This window comes from Bos mutus, chromosome 8 (assembly GCF_027580195.1).
Source record: "Bos mutus isolate GX-2022 chromosome 8, NWIPB_WYAK_1.1, whole genome shotgun sequence".
Taxonomy (NCBI): domain Eukaryota; kingdom Metazoa; phylum Chordata; class Mammalia; order Artiodactyla; family Bovidae; genus Bos; species Bos mutus.
This window is the reverse complement of record NC_091624.1, coordinates 2,787,861-2,809,427: the sequence shown is the minus strand read 5'-3', so window position 1 is coordinate 2,809,427 and position 21,567 is coordinate 2,787,861. Positions and strand designations below refer to the sequence as shown.

Sequence of the window (21,567 nt, the reverse complement as noted above, 5' to 3'; positions counted from 1 at the left end):
TTCCCTCTCTTTGATCAACTCAATATTGACCTGAACCTCATAAATTAAAGGTCTCAACAACGAGGACCACCAATAACTAAGATGATAGTTTGGGGACCTTTCCAGTTTAGCATGTTATCACTCCCTCCCGCCCAAAACCACAACGGAGTAAAATGCATTGATAAACAGCAAAAAGGGCATCAAGGAACACTAGAAACATCTTCAAAAGATGTATTTTTTATTTTTCAAAGGAATAATAGTAACAAAAAATCAAGAGATCTTATTAAAAGAATTTATTCTTAGTATAGGGAACATAATTTTAAGATTGCATATTACTTGTTTTTCAAAGAACATTAAATATCCAAGACTTTGAAAGTAGAATCAGTAGGGAGAAAAGGAACCCTCTCTCCCCAAAAAAAAACCCGAAAAAAGGTGAGGGGGCAGGGATGAAAAGAATTCAGAAGCAATTTGGTTCCATTTTAGTTAAAGTGAATTTTAAAATAAGACAGAGAGTAAGTCCATGAAATTTCTTTGGGAGGAGAACAAAACTTCCATCTTCTTGCAGAGACTAAGGCAGTAAAAGGAATCTGAGAAACATCTGGTTCAATTATGACTAAGTCTGCCTGCTTTCCTGGTTTTACATTGAGTTTCAACGCGGAAAGACAACAAATGTGGGTGATAAAGTTACATTAGACACTCCATGATAGTTCTGGGGGGCGGGAGCAGCTCTGTTTTGAAGAATACAGATGGAGTCAAATGCCTTAGGAGAAATTTTGGTCAATAAAGGGTCTAGGCTCTGGAAGAAGTCATTCTGCTCCTTCCACTGCTGTTGTGGAAATAGGTTTCACGTAGTACGGACCTTCACTCAGGTAAGTTCTGAGCCTCAAGTAATTTGGGTTCCCAAAGATTTCTGCAATTGTCTTGGAATTGGCAAGTGCTTTCACCAGTTCATACTTAGCATCCTTTGAAGCTTTGTCATGCTCCACGGACCGATCCATCACATACTCTACAAAACCTGGACTGTTAAACATAAGCTTCTGAGCCCAGGGTTGGTTTGCAATGGCCTGAAATGGAAGGGGGAAAAGAACACAATTCCTCTGAGCCTTAAGAAGTTAGGTGTGTTAATGGAATGGCACAAACCTTAGAAAAAAATCTGGTAACACAAACATTAAAAATGTTACTTTTTACCTAAGTAAATTCCTCCTAAAACTCTAACTTAAGAAAATACTCAAAATATTTTTTAAAGTTTTGTATACAAACATGCTCATTACAGTGTGAAAGGTACACTATAAATCCCTTATAGTGGGAAGATGGGTTAGTAAATTATGGTATCTAGCAATAAAAAATTAAAAATTAAGTATATATTAAGAATAATGTTTATAAAGATAGGTAAATCTGTTATATGAAAAAAATAGATCCAAATTACACACATGGCATAATTACAACGATGGAAAAATTAAAGACTAGAGAAGAAAAGACTACCCTAAAGAAACTCATTCACGTGCGTAAGAGTGTATTTTCGAGAATGTTCATTGTAGCATCATTTGTGATAGATGCTATCTAAATCTTCATTTACTGGAGAATGACACATTGCGGTTACACAATGAAATGCTGATGACTTTCCAACTGCCTCTTTTAGTACAGACAAATCTTAAAAACAATGCTAAAGAGAAAAAGCAAGTTGCAGAATGATATGAAGAGCATGATAGCATTTGTAAAGTTCAAGAATATTTGAAATACTGTATTTTAAGGATATATGCATAAGCAGTAAAAGTATGAAATCACACACACACTTGTAAACCCTGAACTCATGACAGTGCAAACACTGAGAACGAGAGGCAGCAGAAGTGAGTCAGGCCGCGGCAGCAAGGTGTGACCGTGCGTCTCAACGTATCCCCAATACACAGACAGACTCTAACACCAACGCTGACACCAGCACTGAGACGAAGCACACCAAACAGGTGTGCTGTGTGCTTTAAAAACCTGCTACGTCTCAATCTTTTCCAAATTTAAAAGTAAAGAATAAGCAACTTTTATAATTAAAAATGTTTTTTAAAACCTCACTACTATATTTTAACAAGGAGCAATCAAGTTTACAGCCTGTCTCTTCCCTTCAAAAGGTGCTCCGCAGCCCATCAGCATCAGCTGGGAACTTGTTAGAAACTGAGGATCTCAGGCTGTGTCCCAGAGCCGCTGGCTGAGACTCTGCATCACAACAAACCTTTCAGTGTGAGAATCATCAGCCTGTTCAACAATATTTGAGGATAGGGGGTTTGAAATAAAAACAGCTGCCCCAACCAGTAAATCAAAAATTATTTCTACAACTATGGCTGAATAAGTGAAGCATAAGGTAGAAGACTAGGGGAAAATAAAGCAATAGAGAATGGGCTTCCCAGGTGGCTCCATCAATGAAGGAGATGTGGGTTAGATCCCTGGGTGGGGAAGATCCCCTAGAAAAAGAAATGGCAACCCGCTTCAGTTTTCTGCCCTGGAGAATCCCATGGACAGAGGGGCCTGGCGAGTTACAGTCCACAGGGTCACAAAAGAGCCAAACGCGACTTAGGGACTAAAACAAGAATACCAGTGCAAGAGCCAAAGTGCCCATCACAGTGGCTACTAACAAGAGTGAAACAGTCTAAAAACTGCATTCTTGAAGCTGGCAGGTATTCTGTGTTCTTCAAGACGCAGACTGTCTCACATCCTGGAGGACGCCTTCCCTGTCTGGCCGCCCCCTCTCCTATTCCTTCCCTCTCCAGGCCAAGCATGCTACCTGAGATGCCATTGATAAGATTACTAAAGGGCGTATTACCACATTTCCACCAGCCCAGGGAACCACAGTAAGTGCTGAAGCTACAAAGTTAAATCAGATATGGTTCCTATTTTTCAATAAACTCTGTTAACAGGTCAACAAATAAACATTTTCAACAAGTGTAATAAATAAAACACAGAGGCATAACCCTCACCACAACTATTACAATTAACTATGTATTTACTGCCCAGGTCCCTCCACAGACAGGGAGCTACACGAAAGGAAGGCCTTGTCTATTTTGTTCACTGTTACATCCCCAGAACCTAACACAGAAGCTCAATAAATATTTGCTGAATAAATTAGGAAATGCAAAGTAGGAAAGTCAGCACTGCTGAAGTCAACCTTATGAGTTTGGGCAAAGCTTGCTGAAAAGATATCTGAGCTAGCCCTTGGAAGAATAAATAGAAGTTAACAAGCAGAGTCAGGGAAGAGTGCTGCCTGCAGAGAATGTGGAGAAGGCGATGGCGCCCACCCCAGCACTCCTGCCTGGAAAACCCGTGGACGGAGGAGCCTGCTGGGCTGCAGTCCATGGGGTTGCTAAGGGTCGGACACGACTGAGTGACTTCACTTTCACTTTTTACTTCATGCATTGGAGAAGGAAATGGCAACCCACTCCAGTGTTCTTGCCTGGAGAATCCCAGGGACAGGGGAGCCTGGTGGGCTGCCGTCTCTGGGGTCGCACAGAGTCGGACACGACTGAAGCGACTTAGCAGCAGCAGCAGCAGAGAATACATGAAGGTCCAGAGATATGATGGGAGCAGTCTCTTTGTCACCAGAGCATCCAGGACCAAAAGGGAATGGCAGGAAATTAGGCTGTGGGAAGACCAGGGCTAGGACAGTAAGGGCTTGCTTGATGGCAGGTAAGGAATCTGGAGTTAATTCTGTGATCCCTGAGCACCCCCAAACATTTGCCACAGCACCTAATAGCTTTCACTGAAACCATCTGTTCACACATTTGTCTCCCTCATTAGTCTGCGCTAACAGCAGGGGGCAGAAACTTATGGGCTTACTGTAAGTACTCAAGTGCTGAAGGAGCAGAGTCCCAGAAGGGCCTCTGGAACAGAAGAGGCTGCCTACCGTGAACACTTTTAAGGCAGCACAGTGTAGTTCAGGAAAGGGTTGATTACTGATGCCACGGAAGAGCTCCAGTGGGTCCCGAGATAAAGAAGAAAACCAGGACTCTGTCATCCTCAGGAGGTCGTCAGTCTGCTGCTCAGGCTACATGAAGCAAAAGGAAAATCTCAAGACATTAGGAGTGAGGAGACCTGGGTTCAGATCACACCCTGCCATCAACCAGCTGTGTGGTCTCTGCCAAGTCTGGAGCACTCTTCCCCAAACACAGCCCTGACTTCCCCAGATTTGTTTTGGCTTGCTTTTTAATTTTGTTTTGATGGGGTTGATTAAGCAATCTCTAGGGTCCTCTCCAGCTCTAATACTCTATGATTCCACTTTAACTTAAAAAATGTCACTAGTCATATAATGAAGGATATCTTCTTTCACTAAGAGTGAGAAAGATGGCATTTATTTGGTCGAAATTTAGAGTAAGTTAACTAGTATTATACAGATTCATTCTCCCCCAAATATTCCACTGTCCTTTGTTAATTTCCCAAACCACTTACTGGTAAGTAAAAAAGAGATGACAACGCATCCAAACATCTAATCTTGAGCTCTGTTGAGGCATTCTTCGCTTGATATCCTATTTTCATGAGCAAGCGTTCAAAGCGAGTTCCTGTGAAGAAAAACAAGATACTTTTTATTGTGGTAAAATACATGTAACATAAAATTTATCACTTTATCCATTTTTAAAAGGATACATTCACATTGTTGTGCAACCATTATCCCACCCACCTCTAGAGCTTTATTATCACCTCAAACTGCACTCATTAAATAACAACTTCCCTTTCCCCGCTGCCCCATGTCCCCTGGTAACCACTATTCCACTTTCTGTCTCTGTGATCTGACTATTCCAGGTACGCTGTGTAAGTGGAATCACACAGAATTTGTCTTTTGTGCTGGCTTATTTCACTCAGCACTGTATCTTCAAGGTTCCCCGTGCTGCAGTAGGTGTCAGAACTGCATTCCTCTTAAAGACTGAATGACTCTCCTTTGGATGTGTATGCACCACGTCTGTTTATCTGCTCATTCATCAGTGCCTTGTTTCTACCCTTTGTGGTTACTGTGAGCAATGCTATTAATGAGCACAGGTGTATCTATTTAAGTCCCTGCTCTCAATTCTTTTGGGTGTATATACCTAGAAGTGGCATCGCTGGGTCATATGGTAATTCCAGGTTTAGTTTTCTGAGGAACCACCATAGTTTCCACAGCAGCTGCACCATTCTATATTCCCACCAGATGTGCACACGCTTCCCATTTTTCACATCCTTGGTATTTTGTCAATACTCATTTTGTTTAAAAAAACAACAATACAATAGCCATCCTAATGGGTGTTAAGTGAACAATGAGATCTCATAATGCAATAAAAGTACAGAGATCTGGGATCAATGGACCTGGATTTGAGTAGCAGCTGCCCCACAATCTGAATGATCTGAAAAACTTTTCTCAACTTCTCTGAGTTTCAGCTACTTTATCTGTAAAATGAGAGTGACAGCAGTGTGTTCTCTGCACTATTGTAGCAGGATTGTATGTTACAGGTACAAGCACCTAGAAAAGGACATATAACATGGATACTAGCTATGAAACACAACAGCACATGTACTAATAATTTTTAACATCTATTTCACAAGGGCTTTAACAGTGTTGTGCATCTTTTGTGTGTGTGGAATTCACAGTACCTGCAAGATACCCATTTCACAAGGGCTTTAACAGTGTTGTGCATCTTTTGTGTGTGTGGAATTCACAGTACCTGCAAGACACCCAGGGATGTGCCAAGAAAGTATCACTCTTGGCATAAAATCTTGTAACATATTATTGTTTACCTTCCTTGACATATAAATATTAAACAAACGTGTCTTTTCATTAAATATGAACAACCCTGAGAAATATTAACAGCTGTTATGCTGTTTTTATATATGAGGAAAATGAAGCCGCGAGCAGTGAAGTGAGTACGAGAAGCTGAAAAAGCTACGTCAATGTTAGAACTGGGACATAAAGCCAAGTCTTTCTGACTCCAGACTACAGTCTCTGTACCATGAATACTACTTAAGAAGATGTAGAAGGGAAACAGTATTTGATCCAGCCAAGCTAAAAAAAAAATTCAGTAATAATTATGAGACTTTTTAGGGGTTAGTCGCAGGTCATGGTAAGAAGACTGTCCTATAAAAGCAGCTTCTACAACGAACTTAAGCATAGCAGCAAATAATTCTTATTTTTAAAAAAAGAGCGCCTTAAAGAAAACCAAAACAAGTCATACCAACCTGTTTTCTGTAAAACTTGTTTTCCTTCAACATTGGATCCCAGAATTCCAATCGTGTCCACTGCTACACCAATCATGGTGGGGTCTTGACTTTCTGTCATTTCAAAGACCTTTTCCATAAAGATAGGATAACGCTCACAGATCTGTTGAGGACTATCCATTATGGCCAGGTTTCCAAAGAACTTCACAAACCCTGAAGATATTTAGAAGAATGTATTTTAATAGAGAAAGAAGACAACACAGATTGTGGGCCCCACATTTTCTCAGGACAGTAACAACCTTCAGGCCAGAAAGCGGAGAAAGGTTATGGTGCTGTGCTGCCCAGAAATCAGACAGGCCACGAGAAGATACTGAAGGATCTGTGGGGTCCTGACGGAACAGAGACCCAGGGTGTCAGCTGATCTGAGTCTGAACACTGAAGCACTGTCATCGGAAAAAAGGAGAAGAGAGAACGAGGACCCATGGAATCAGAGGAAGGCAAGTCTGGAGTCATTTTCAGGAAGAAAATTTTAAACAGAGATGTTCATCAATGAAATAAGCAAGGCTCTCTAAAATAAACCTTCAATTTCTGAACGTGCTCAAGAAAAAGTAACCAACCATGTCCTACAATAGAATGACTAGAACAATTCTATATTAAAGACTTCAACTCAAGCTTTGACAAATCTGTGAAACATACTCTAAATGTCATTCTGGTAGTTTTATTTATGACTCTTTTGGCTGAGGGTCAAGGGAAACATCCTAATGCTCTAAATAGCAACATTTCTAGAAAATCAGAATCAGCAGCATGTGGCTCCCAGAGCAATAAATTCCACTTCATTAAGGGCCCGTGGGCATCATTTAGAGGAAACTGGCTCTAAAGAAAACAATTCTTGGCTTCCCCTGTCAAAGATTAATTCTGAATCAAAACACAGGCTGTCATTTCCACAAGTATTTCTTACCTGGCAAATAGAAGCTAGAGAAAGGGTCTGCATCTGCCCCAACAATTATGTTAGAAATCTGATCAATGACTCCTTCTTGAGCAAGGTACTGTCGTCCATGATGAGTACAGGCCAGCGATGTCACCATTTCTATACAGGTGGCTCTGAAATGCCAAGGTTTTGCATGTGACTGACAGTTTATAAACTGTTTTCATACAGGTTATTTAATTCTTCCCACCAAACGTGAAAGGTCAATGATCCTGGATCTCCTTTTCAGATGAGGACAGAAGGATGAGAAAATTGTAACTTGTCCAGAATCACAATCGTACTGTTTTTCCAAGACAGTTATGACTCAAACCGAGCTCTTCTGATTCAAGGCCCACAGCTGCTGCTTGTTTCCATTATGACACAACCTTCCTCAAAGAGTTTCTAAACCTGTGTTTTATTTTGAAATGTCAAACATGACTTTTTTTAACACAATTACCTCTACCACATATTTAAAAAATAATTCTTTGGTATCATTTAAAGCCTAACCATGAACGAATTTCCTCAATTAACTAAAACAAGTATTTTTATAGCTGATCCTAAGGTATATTAACTGACTACTTGCAAGTTTTTTTCCTATGTCACTAACTCTGATACTAAGTTAAAGAAACTTAACAAAATAATTTCCTTATTGTGAAAGCTCTGAAACAATGTAACTCCAATGCTTTGAGACAGGGTTAACTGAGGACTAGCTTATACATGTGAGTTTAACAAATTCAGTCACGTTTAAAGAACAGAGGACAATCAGAAAATCATTTAAGAAAAGGAAAACAAAGTCCTGTGTACACAAAGGTAACTATAGTACTCTTATAATAGCAAAATATTTGAAACAAACCAAGTGTTTAAGAGTGAGGAGGTACTGGTAAACTGTGGACTATCCAAGGAAACACTTGGCAGATATCAAAGGGGACTCAGGGAGGAGTAGGGAGCTGGGAATAGAGACTGGAATTAACATTTCTCAATATAGAGCCTGTATCAGCCATTGTACTGGTCTCTATGGTTAATTCACTTAATCCTCATTTTCAGAGTTGTCATTGACATTTAATGTTGTAAATGACAACATTTACAGAGTTGTCATCAAGTTCAGTTCAGTTCACTCAGTCGTGTCCGACTCTTTGCGACCCCATGGACTGCAGCACGCCAGGCCTTCCTGTCCATCACCAACTCCTGGAGTTTACCCAAACTCATGTCCATTGAGTCGGTGATGCCATCCAACCATCTCATCCTCTGTCGTCCCCTTCTCCTCCTGCCCTCAATCTTTCCCAGCATCAGTCTTTTCAAATGAGTCAGCTTTTCTCATGAGGCAGCCAAGGTATTGGAGTTTCAGCTTCAACATCAGTCCTTCCAATGAACACTCAGGACTGATCTCCTTTAGGATGGACTGGTTGGATCTCCTTGCAGTCCAAGGGACTCTCAAGAGTCTTCTCCAACACCACAGTTCAAAAGCATCAATTCTTCGGTAATCAGCTTTCTTTATAGTCCAACTCTCACATCCATACATGACCACTGGAAAAACCATAGCCTTGACTACTAGACAAACCTTTGTTGACAAAGTAATATCTCTGCTTTTTAATATGCTGTCTAGGTTGTTTATAACTTTTCTTCCAAGGAGTAAGCGTCTTTTAATTTCATGGCTGCAGTCACCATCTGCAGTGATTCTGGAACCCAAACAAAGATTCAGCCACTGTTTCCACTGTTTCCCCATTTATTTGCCATGAAGTGATGGGACCAGATGCCATGATCTTCGTTTTCTGAATGTTGAGCTTTAAGCCAGCTTTTTCACTCTCCTCTTTCACTTTCATCAAGAGGCTCTTTAGTTCTTCTTCACTTTCTGCCATGAGGGTAGTGTCATCTGCATATCTGAGGTTATTGATATTTCTCCCGGCAATCTCGATTCCAGCTTGTGCTTCCTCCAGCCCAGCATGTCTCATGATGCAGTCTGAATATAAGTTAAATAAGCAGGGTGACAATATACAGCCTTGACGTACTCCTTTTCCTATTTGGAACCAATCTGTTGTTCCATGTCCAGTTTTAACTGTTGCTTCCTGACCTGCATACAGGTTTCTCAAGAGTCAGGTCAGGTGGTCTGGTATTCCCATCTCTTTCAGAATTTTTCAGTTTATTGTGATCCACACAGTCAAAGGCTTTGGCATAGTCAATAAGGCAGAAATAGATATTTTTCTGGAACTCTCTTGCTTTTTCGATGATCCATCAGATGTTGGCAATTTGATCTCTGGTTCCTCTTCCTTTTTTGAAACCAGCTTGTTCTTTGCAAGGAATGATGCTAAGGCTGAAACTCCAGTACTTTGGCCACCTCATGCAAAGAGTTGACTCAATGGAAAAGACTCTGATGCTGGGAGGGATTGGGGGCAGGAGGAGAAGGGGACAAAAGAGGATGAGATGGCTGGATGGCATCACCGACTTGATGGATGTTGAGTTTGAGTGAACTCCGGGATTTGGTGATGGACAGGGAGGCCTGGCGTGCTGCAATTCATGGGGTCGCAAAGAGTCGGACATGACTGAGCGACTGAACTGATCATCTGGAAGTTCATAGTTCACGTATTGCTGAAGCCTGGCTTGGAGAATTTTTGGGCATTACTTTGCTAGTGTGTGAGATGAGTGCAATTGTGCGGTAGTTTGAGCATTCTTTGGCATTGCCTTTCTTTGGGATTGGAATGAAAACTGACCTTTTCCAGTCCTGTGGCCACTGCTGAGTTTTCCAAATTTGCTGGCATACATGTTGTTGTCATCAAGGAGATGAGGAAAACTCAGGTCCAGAAAGGTTACAATAATCTAAGGTCGAACAGCTACTAAGTAGTAGAGATGCATGCAAACCAAGTCTCTCCCTCATTTTTAAGAGTCCCAAGTTTTATTCTGTCATGCTGTAGTGCTATTACTTAACAATATCAAAACATATGCATGTCAGGAATTATCTGTTAGTCCAGTAGTTAAGAGTCAGCACTTTCACAGCCTAGGGCCTGGGTTCAATCCCTGGTCAGGTAACTAAGATTCCACAAGCTGCACAGCATGGCCAAAAGAAACAAACAAACAAACAAAATATATATATATGCACATGGATTCCCTGGTGGCTCAGACAGTAAAGAATCTACCTGCAATGCAAAAAATCTGGGTTCGATCCCTGGGTCGGGAAGATCCCTGGAGAAAGATGTGGCTACCCACTCCAATATTCTTGTCTGGAGAATTCAATGGACAGAGAAGCCTAGTGGACTATAGTCCATGGGGTTACCAAGAATCAGACACAACTGAGTGACTTTCACTTTACTTTCCCTGGTGGTACAGTGGTTAAGAATTCACCCATCAATGCAGGAGACTCAGGTTCAGTCCCTGGATCGGGAAGATCCCATGGAGAAGGAAATGGCAACCCACGCCAGTGTTCTTGCCTGGGAAATTCCAGGGACAGAGGAGCCTGGAAGGCTATAGTCCATGGGGTCACAAAAGAGTGGGACACAACTTAGTGACTGAACCACCATATATGCGTCTTGGCTCACACACACACACACACACCCATGTGCATGCTAACATGTTAAGCAATACAAAATGACAGTTGCCATGTGGTTGGCACCTTCTAAAGCGCACACAGGCCTAAGGACAGGGAACAGTCATTCAAAAGGAGCTAAACTGTCATGAAGGGCTTTGCTAAGTTCCAGTATGTTGTGATTGCGTAAGGTCAGCCGTGTTCTAAACGCCCCTCCTTCAGGACATACATCAGTCAGGAGACTGCAACCTGAGCATAGGATCCAGGCAGGGGAGGTCATGCTAAGTCCTGAGGTTGTCTCCTGGCCCTCCAGAAGAGGACATTCTGCTTTAAGAACTTCCTCCATCAACATACCTGACCAGCACATCCTCACCAGTCAGTTCTCGGAGGAGCTGGGTTACCAACCCACTGGTGGTACAGCAGTTCAGAGACTCTGGTGACACAGAAGAGATCTCCACAATCAGCTGAGAGAAAGAACAGAAAAGGCAGAAAGGTGAAAAGAGCACCAAACTTGTTTGTTAGATGGCATTTAAGTTAAATGCAGGGCTAGGAAGTATATTATACACTGGCACAAATTACATATATACTTAATACAACTGAATTTTTAAAAATCCGTAATTTGTCTCCACAAGTAGGACAACTTTGTTGAACTCATAAGAAATTACTCTGGCACAGAAACACTCCATATACCTGGGCATATCTTGACTTTTTCAAAAAGAAACCATTAATTGGGACAAAAGCCCCTGTCGGCAACAACAAACAGATTGTAAAAATCATTCATTCATTCATGTATTCTATCCGTCAGTAATTCCCTTACTCATTCAATAAGCATGTTCTGAGCGCTCAGCAAGAGATCTAGGACACCAAGGGTTTTAAGCAGAGGCGCGACAGAATCGGATTTCGACTTTTAAAAGGTCATTCTGACTACACGTGGCAACAGACTAGCAGTGACAAAAGAAACCGGCAGACCTGTTTGGGTGAAAATCAGTGCTCCAGGCGACAGACACTGAGAGCTTAAGACCGGGGCTGTGGCAGCTGCACCAACGAAGAGAAGTGCATGGGTTTGACTAAAACTGACGCAGTGTGATGACTGAATGGATATGTGGTATGGAGGAGATGGCCTCAGAGAATGAGCTGGAGGTCCAACATCCAGCTGTGTGGACTGTGAGACAGGGTCGATTTGTTGCTGCTGTGTCTCTGAGGTGAATGGACAGAATCAGGGCTTTGTTTTGAACATGGGCACAGCCTAGCTTGCCTTCACAAACCCCAACAATTAAAAGTTCAATAGAGGTTAAGGACTCAGGACACCAAGAAGAAATGGCTATATAAAAAGAAGGAAAACTAAGATTCTTACCTGTTAAGACATGCAAAGACTGTTCTGAAGAGGGAGTTAGACTATAGAAGGTTCATTTTGAATACACAGTCTACTAACTGAATGGTCTTGGGTAAATGACTCCATTAATAGCGAGATTAATGATAATGAAGTATAGAGTTTACTGTGAGAATTGAAGACAATATAGATGAGAGGATTTAGCACACTGCTCAGTGCAAAGCTTCTTCTTATTACCACTAGTACACTAATTTTTTCAAAGTGTAATTTCAAAGGTATCTCCTCTATCATATCAATAGTACTTAGTGAAAGTGAAAGATGCTCAGTCGTGTTCGACTCTTTGTGACCCATGGACTATACAGTCCATGGAATTCTCCAGGCCAGAATACTGGAGTGGGTAGCCTTTCCCTTCTCCAGGGGATCTTCCCAACCCAGGGATAGAACCCAGGTCTCCAACATTGCAGGCGATGTAAATATTTTTTATGTGACTGTCTCACACACTAGGCTGGGAGTTCACCTCTACATTGCTAGCGCCTAGTATAGGACCTAACACAGACTATAGACTCAATAAATACATGTCAAATGAGCCACCTTGCCTTTTATGTCAGCCCTACCGCATTCTGAACTACAGGCACCAGAGAGTATGCTTTTAGTCTTACCTCATACACTCTATACCGAACAATGTCATTTGTTTTCATGACACTTTTCAAATCATCCAGCAGATTACTTTCAAATAAAGCCTCCAGTCCAGCTTGGGTCAGTGATATTCTTGACAGGGATTTAATGGCCTTATAAGGAAAGAAAATATCTCTTAAGTAGTCAAAATGCCAAACTGTATTTTCTACTTCCTAAGATTGAAGTGAAAATTAGTGTATGGAATGCACCTTATCCAAGGAGCATTCACTACATTTTACGTATAATTACTTATCATTGGAAAAGATACACTGTATTTTCAATAGAAAATAGAAACAGTTTCTTGTCAAGCAACCCAAATAACTTATGTAAGCTCTCTGATGGATAATTTAGACATGTGTATTCTAGAAATAAAAGGGGTTTACTAGCTTTTTTTTTTTTTGACAACCATTTATTTATTTGATCCCATCGATACGAGGTTGCAAATTCAGTTACACAAATCATTAATTCTAAACCTTCACCTCTCAATCCAGAAGGCCTTTCTGTTTTTTAGGACATCGTCACTGCATGTAGCTGACTCACCGTTTTAGCTACTGACAGATTCTCTCCACCAATACAATAAACAATTTGTTTCAGTAATTCAGCATTATTTAGAATCTCAGTAACAGCATCAGAATTTTCAACAATCCTTCCAACCTGAAAGGAAAAAAACAATCAGAAATACTCTTCCAAGGCTGGGCAACATGGAAACACATGACAGTCAAATTTCCTTAGTGTACAGTTATTTTAGGAGTTACTGACTATAGCCATGAGTCATTAAAAATTCCAAATGACTCAGATTCATTAAAGTCAAACACACAGATGGCACAGTCACATCTTTGAAAGAAAAAAGCAAAACAGGCGAGTTGAGGTTTGAGACGCCTCAGTGAGTGAACACAGTACAAATCCGAGTTCTGTCGGCTTTCAGTGGTTAATCGAGAGAGCAGATTAAATAACTTCTTTGAGCCTAACTTTTTGTCTGTCAAATAGGAATGCAACACTTAGCTGCAGGATCATAATAAGGATTAAATGAAACTTAAATAGGTAAAGCCAGAGTGTCTGCAAGGAAATGGTTAATGGGTAACTTGATACCTTCCCCTTTTCCTGAATAAATACTTTAGAGGAAAAAAGAACAAACAGTAACTGAACATCTCTTGGATAACTAACTGTTCAGCTTCTGTCCCTTCACGATAATCCTCAGCAGCAGCTCTTCACCCAAACAGCAGCAAGTTTGGTTACTAGGCTGGTAAGAGTTACTGTCAGTTTGTTGGAATAGTGACCTTTATAATAGTACTTCATTCATGCCACTGTAGTAAGACTTACCATGGCAATCTTTTTTTTAAGACTTGGGGCTCCTTGGAGGAGAGAAACAGGCTTTATTTAATAGCTTTTGTATCAGGCATTTTACCATATACTAACATCATATGGTAAAACGTCTGACAAAAGCAACTCCATATTTGACGAAAAACTGATTCAGATGGTGCTTACTGGAACCTCTTCAGCTTGCATTCCCCATTTATAATCAGCTACACACACTAGACTAGACAATTCTTACAGATAGAGAGAGCATGCGTTTTCTTCACCTCTCTGCCTCTGGCACCCAGCACAGAGCCTGGCCCAGGGCAGATGGTCACTAAATGTTGATTCCATTACGTGCTAGTGAAATATTCATACCTGGGACAGAGTGAGGATTTTTACAGAATCATTAGGGTGAGTCAGTCCTCTCTGCAGGTCAACCCTGAGGTTCCGGGCCACATGAATGGGCTCCAAAGCTTGCAGCAATCTCTCCAGAATGGATACACACAAAGTAGTCTGTTCCCTAAAGGAGACACCATAGATCTCATCAGTTCCTGTCCTACCAGGTAGGAAGTAACAACCTCATGCTAAAGGAAATCAGTCCTGAATATTCATTGGAAGGACTGATGCTGAAGCTCCAATCCTTTGGCCACCTGATGTGAAGACCTGACTCACTGGAAAACACCCTGATGCTGGGAAAGATTGCAGGTAGGAGAAGGGGATGACAGAGGACGAGATAGTTGGATGGAATTACCGACTCAATAGACATGAGTTTGAGCAAGCTCCGGGAGTTGGTGATGGACAGGGAAGCCTGGTGTGCTGCAGTCCATGGGGTCGCAAAGAGTCGGACACGACTGAGCGACTGAACTGAACAACCTTAATATCTGACACCACGCTTAATAAGGCTCTCCTCCGCACAGAGACAAGACCACTTCTACTAATTTATTCAACATTTACTAAGTATCTATTATGTACTATGTTTGTGCTAGGGATATATCAGATCAGATCAGATCAGTCGCTCAGTCGTGTCCGACTCTTTGCGACCCCATGAATCACAGCACGCCAGGCCTCCCTGTCCCTCACCAGTGAACTCCCGGAGTTCACTGAGACTCACATCCATCAAGTCAGTGATGCCATCCAGCCATCTCATCCTCTATCGTCCCCTTCTCCTCTTGCCCCCAATCCCTCCCAGCATCAGAGTCTTTTCCAATGAGTCAACCCTTTGCATGAGGTGGCCAAAGTACTGGAGTTTCAGCTTTAGCATCATTCCCTCCAAAGAAATCCCAGGGCTGATCTCCTTCAGAATGGACTGGTTGGATCTCCTTGCAGTCCAAGGGACTCTCAAGAGTCTTCTCCAACACCACAGTTCAAAAGCATCAATTCTTTGGCGCTCAGCCTTCTTCACAGTCCAACTCTCACATCCATACATGACCACAGGAAAAACCATAGCCTTGACTAGACGGACCTTTGTTGGCAAAGTAATGTCTCTGCTTTTGAATATGCTATCTAAGTTGGTCATAACTTTCCTTCCAAGGAGGAAGCGTCTTTTAATTTCATGGCTGCAGTCACCATCTGCAGTGATTTTGGAGCCCAGAAAAATAAAGTCTGATACTGTTTCCACTGTTTCCCCATCTATTTCCCATGAAGTGATGGGACCGGATGCCATGATCTTCGTTTTCTGAATGTTGAGCTTTAAGCCAACTTTTTCACTCTCTACTTTCACTTTCATCAAGAGGCTTTTTAGTTCCTCTTCACTTTCTGCCATAAGAGAGAGAGAGAGAGAGATATATATATATATATATATATAAAATATATATACTCTCTAAGGCTAAGATATATTCTCTGATCTCAAGGAGATCATTTAATGGAAGACACAGAAAAATAGGCAACTATAATCCAGGTAGATAAAGGCTAAAGGTTAGGGCTGGAAGCTGAGGGAGCTCAGCAAAGAAGATGGGGTTCAGGGAAGACCTCCCAGAGGGTAACACCTAAATGAAACTTAAGAAAACATGGGAGTTATCTAAGAGAAGTGTTCCAGGCAAAGGGGGTGTGAGCACAAAGGAACACACAAAGGAATGAGACAGTGTTATGCATTCAAGGAACCACAGGTCACTTGGTATGATGGGGTGGGAGAGAAGTGGGGAGAAGGATGAATGACAAAAAGTGAAACAGGAAAGATGCACAGAAGCTGGGCTCTGATAGGTCTTTCACGTGCTGCTATGGAATTTAGCCTTTTCCTAGAAAGCAACGGAAAGCCATTAAGTGGTTTTAAGGCAGAGAAGGAACACAATGAGATCTGACTTGTAGAAATCACTGCATCAGTTTTAGAGAAAAACTTTCAGTTAGAAGTTATTTGATGGTGAGAGGTGATAAAGGAGCAAAAACGAGGAAGTAACAGTGAGAAAGGAGAAGAGGGAAAAGATTCAAGAGCTATTAAGGAGGCAAATTAAGCAGAACTTGATGACCGCCAGATGCAGATAGAGGTGTTTCACGAGTAATTTCCTTGTCTCTTAATAGGCCGTACAAATAAATGGGCACTCATATACTATTAACAGGAGTATACAGTTAAACTGTGCCTGTGTAAAAGGGAATTAAGCAATATAGTAATACACGGCTCCACAGATGGCACAGAATCTGCCTGCCAATGCATGGGACACAAGAGACACGGGTTCAGTCCCCGGGTTGGGAAGATCCCCTGGAGAAGGAAAAGGCGACCTGCTCCAATTTTTTTGCCCGGAAAATTCCACGGACAGGGGAGCCTAGAGGGCTAGAGTCCTAGGGGTCGCAAAGAGTCAGACATGACTGAGCACAGCAACACACAGCAATTCAAAGCAAATGAACATATCCTTTCAACTTGGTGACTGCACTTTGCACAATCAAGCCCAAGAGAGTAGGTAATTTTTTTATTCTCAAGATAAGTCAAAACGTATGTCCACACAAAAACCGTACACCAATGTTCATAGACCCTGCTTGCCAGGGGCTGGAGGAGGGATATGAGGGGGAAATAGAGTGATTGCCAATGGCTACAGGTTTCTATGATTAAGCCTCTGACTGTGTGGATCACATAAGAATGGAAAATTCTTAGAGAGATGGGACTACCAGAGCACCTTACCTGTGGTCAGTTAGAACCGGACATGGAACAACCGACTCGTTCAAAATTGGGAAAGGAGTATGACAAGGCTGTATACTGTCACTCTGCTTATTTAACTTATATGCAGAGTTCAGTTCAGTTGCTCAGTTGTGTCTGACTCTTTGGGACCCCATGGACTGCAGCACACTAGGCTTCCCTGTCCATCACCAACTCCCGGAGCTTTCTCAAACTCATGTCCATTGAGTCCGTGATGTCATCCAACCACCTCATCCTCTGTTGTCCCCTTTTCCTCATGCCTTCAATCTTTCCCAGCATCAGGATCTTTTTCGATGAGTCAGTTCTTTGCATAAGGTGGCCAAAGTATTAGAGTTTCAGCTTCAGCATCAGTTCTTCCAATGAATATTCAGGACTGATTTCCTTTAGGATAGACTGGTTGGATCTGCTTGCAGTCCAAGGGACTCTCAAGAGTCTTCTCCAACACCACAGTTCAAAAGCATCAATTCTTCGGTGCTCAGGTTTCTTTGTAGTCCAACTCTCACATCCATACATGACCACTGGAAAAACCATGGCCTTGACTAGATGGACCTTTGTTGGCAAAGTAATGTCTCTGCTTTTGAATATGCTATCTAGGTTGGTCATAACTTTCCTTCCAAGGAGTAAGCATCTTTTAATTTCATGGCTACAGTCACCATCTGCAGTGATTTTGGAGCCCCCAAAAATAGTCTGTCACTATTTGCATTGTTTCCCCATTATTTGCCATAAAGTGATGGGACCGGATGCCATGATCTTAGTTTTCTGAATGTTGAGCTTTAAGTCAGCTTTTTCACTCTCCTCTCTCACTTTCATCAATAGGCTCTTTAGTTCCTCTTTGCTTTCTGCCATAAGGGTGGTGTCATCTGCATATTAAGGTTATTGATATTTCTCCCAGCAATCTTGATTCCAGCTTATGCTTCTTCCAGCCCAACGTTTCTCATGATGTACTCTGCATATAAGTTAAAAAAGCAGGGTGACAATATACAGCCTTGACGTACTCCTTTTCCTATTTGGAACCAGTCTGTTGTTCCATGTCCAGTTTTAACTGTTGCTTCCTGACCTGCATATAGATTTCTCAGGAGGCAGGTCAGGTGGTCTGGTATTCCCATCTCTTGAAGAATTTTCCACAGTTTGTTTTGATCCACACAGTCAAAGGCTTTGGCATAGTCAATAAGGCAGAAGTAGATGTTTTTCTGGAACTCTCTTGCTTTTTCGATGATCCAGCAGATGTTTGCAATTTGATCTCTGGTTCCTCTGTCTTTTCTAAATGCAGCTTGAACATCTGGAAGTTCATGGTTCATGTACTGTTGAAGCCTGGCTTAGAGAATTTTGAGCATTACTTTGATAGAGTATGAGATGAGTACATGCAGAGTATATCATGAGGAATGCCTGGCTGGATGAAGCACCAGCTGGAATCAAGATTGATGGGAGAAATATCAATAATCTCAGATATACAGATGACACTACCCTTATGGCAGAAAGTGAAAAGGAACTAAAAAACCTGTTGATGAAAGTGAAAGAGGAGAGTGAAAAGGTTGGCTTAAAACTCAACATTAAAAAAACTAAGATCATAGCATCCGGTCCCATCACTTCCTGGCAAATAGAGGGGGAACAATGGAAACAGTGACAGACTTTATTTTCTTGGGCTCCAAAATCACTGCAGATGGTGACTGCAGCCATGAAATTAAAAGACGCTTGCTCCTTGGAAGAAAAGCTATGACAAACCTAGACAGCATATTAAAAATCAGAGACATTAGTTTGCCGACAAAAGTCGATCTGATCAAAGCTATGGTTTTTCTAGCAGTCATGTATGAATGTGAGAGTTGGACTATAAAAAAAGCTGAACACGGAAGAACTGATGCTTTTGATCTGTGGTGTTGGAGAATACTCTTGAGAGTTCCGTGGACTGCAAGGAGATCCAACCAGTCCATCCTAAAGGAAATGAGTCCTAAATATTCATTGGAAGGACTGATGCTGAAGCTGTACTCTTTTGGCTATCTGATATGAAGAACTGACTCACTGGAAAAGACCCTGATAATGGGAAAGATTGAAGGTGGGAGAAGGGGACAACAGAGGATGAGATGGTTGGATGGCATCACCAACTCAATGGACATGAGTCTGAGCAAGCCCCGGGAGTTGGTGATGGACAGGGAAGCCTAGTGTGCTGCAGTCCATGGGTCAGACATGACTGAGCAACTGAACTGAACCGAGAAAAGATCCTGAAGCAATATATAGCCCAGAGAAACAGAAAAATATCTAGAGATTGCCAAGTCAATATACAGAGAGTTATTCCCACCAGTTGCACTTGGTATCTACTACCCAATTTCCAGTGACACTGTTTTCTACAGTACTGTTCCTTCCAGCAAACTACCTTCCCCGAAGACCTTATTCTTCAAACTCCACTTCATTTCAGTCCCATTTGCATTCCTGGTGTTAACTTACAGTGTGACCAGTGAAAATCTCTTCATCTATGATATAAAGTGGCTGGACTAGTTGGGCTGTCTAAAATTTATGCATCTTTTATTTGGCACATATCATATTATGTGCTGCACCCTAGGAGGGATGCAGAGATGAACAAAATATGGCCCCTGTCGTCAAAGAATTTACAAACTAGAATGAAACACATATGGAATTACAACATAAGGCAAAAATATCAAGTATCCTTAAGAGAAATAATCATAATGTCCTTAAGGAGATCTGAGATCTGTCACTATAACTGGAGTGACCAAGAAAGACTTTTTGGAGGGGAAGGCACTTCATCTGGGCCCTAAAAGATGGACAGATTTGGAGAGAAGGAAAGAAGGTATTTCCGTTAGTACGACTGGCATAAACAAAGTTAGAAAAGTGCCAAGTCATGCTTAAGGAAACGTAATTAGCGCCACACGGTAGCTGCAGCAGGTGAAATATGTGTAGAGTGGAGAAAAGTGATGAGGCTGGAAAAGCAGGGTGAAAATAAACTGTAGGGGTCCAGATGCAAGACTGACAAGTCCTACTTTTACACCAAAGGCACTGGGAAACCATGGAAAAGCTGGGAGTCAAACAACCTGAGAAGTTCACCGTGGTTGCAACATTGGAGGAACACACCAGAGAAGTAAACTCAGGGATACTGAGAAACCAAACTAAGGCAACAGGTCTAGCAAGAGGGAGAACACGAGGGCCTGAAATAAAACGGACATATAAGAGGGATTTAATAAGCAGGTCTAAATAATGTTGACTAACAGAATTAATGGAAGGATAACACAAATGAAAAAGAGAGACCTCTTAGAAGGTCAGAGCCAAAAAAGTCCTCTGAAATCATCCAGTCTTGACTCAGTGATTCATTATCTTTTCAAGAAAGAAGGTCACTTTTAAATTTCTGGATCACAAACATTTTAAGTCTTTTAGGTTATCAGATGATCAAATACAAAGCATTTAAAAATCAAATACTACAGATGTACATAAAATTAAAAGTAAAATGCCTTCCTACCATGCTAAGTTCCATTTCCATATTAATAGCTTCTGATGTACCTTTCAGATATTTCTAATGTTACACTGGCCAGTGTTCATGTGGGTGTGAGAGGGTTGTAATTCTTTTTTAAAAATTACATATAATGGATTTATAAACTCCAACAATTTTTTCATTCAGCAATATATATTAAGGATCTATGTCCATGTATATAGAGAGATAGATGTATCTACTCAATTTTTCTAACAGCTGCATACTGTTCCATGTCATATGTCATAATTTAAGAATCTCCTTTTAATAAATATTCAGGTTGTTCCTAGTTGTTTGCTTTTTCTGTCAACTTCTGTTGTGAATAAACCTGTAGATACAGTACATTTTGTGTGTGAGTATACCTGCACGTTAATTTCTGTAACAAGAATTACTGGATCAAGGGTACGTGAATTTAAAATATCGACAGAGCCTACCAAGCCGCCAGGATAGGACCTCTGCTAAAGAGGAGAGAAAAAGTCAAGGACTTGGATACGCGTTGGAGGAGCCCTCCCTATAGATAGGCACCTTGCCTTTCGCCTCCTATTTCAAGGATGAAGGCAGCGAGTCCAAACGACGGTCAGGGGCACACCTCAGAGCCTGGACTTGAACCCCGTCTCTTGCCTCTCAGCGCTGGATCCTTCCTCTCTGAAATTTCATCTATTTTCAGCCTTCACTGAGACTGGGAAAAGCCTCCCCCGTCACCACCCCCCATCCCCGGCTCCATACTTGGGGTGTCATTCTCCCCCGCTCAAGCTGCAGGGTCCTCTCACCGATGGTTCTCGTTGAGGAGGGAGAAGAGCGGACCAAGGCGCAGTTCCGCCGCTTGTTCGCGGAGCTCGCTGAGCGGCACCGACTGCAGCAGCGACTGCAGAGCGCGCAGCTCCTCCAGCGGCGCCTCCAGCCGCGAAACCTCCCTCAGCAGCGCCAGCGCCTGGGCCGCCATGATGCCCCCTCCCGCCAGGGTTCGCCAGTCAGCCCGCCCCGCTCCTGGTTCGCGGGGCGCTTCTTCGAGCCTCGCGAGATCTGCCGGGCGCAGCCTCCCTTCCCTTGA

General features: G+C 42.0%; 1 protein-coding gene across 1 annotated transcript; it reads right to left on the bottom strand.

The window, feature by feature from the left end:
• Window positions 1-237: 237 nt before the first annotated feature.
• On the bottom strand, window positions 238-21,556 carry PSMD5 (proteasome 26S subunit, non-ATPase 5). The gene is made up of 10 exons (XM_005889485.3): window positions 21,287-21,556; window positions 14,296-14,440; window positions 13,165-13,278; window positions 12,609-12,737; window positions 10,974-11,083; window positions 7,100-7,242; window positions 6,163-6,354; window positions 4,408-4,517; window positions 3,866-4,006; window positions 238-1,043 (listed from the first exon to the last, which is right to left on the bottom strand). The coding sequence occupies exons 1-10, from the start codon at window positions 21,457-21,459 to the stop codon at window positions 786-788; spliced, it is 1,515 nt and encodes a 504-aa protein (XP_005889547.2). The 5' UTR covers window positions 21,460-21,556; the 3' UTR covers window positions 238-785.
• Between the last annotated feature and the right edge of the window lie 11 nt (window positions 21,557-21,567).

Excerpts from the sequence above, each read along its gene's own strand:
- PSMD5 (XM_005889485.3), bottom strand. The coding sequence starts at position 21,459 with ATGGCGGCCCAGGCGCTGGCGCTGCTGAGGGAGGTTTCGCGGCTGGAG. Across the intron at positions 4,518-6,162 it reads ACAAGTTTTACAGAAAACAG|GAACTCGCTTTGAACGCTTG; the intron begins GTTGGTATGACT and ends TTTTCTTCACAG. Across the intron at positions 4,007-4,407 it reads CATCTCTTTTTTACTTACCA|CCTGAGCAGCAGACTGACGA; the intron begins GTAAGTGGTTTG and ends TGCTTCATGTAG.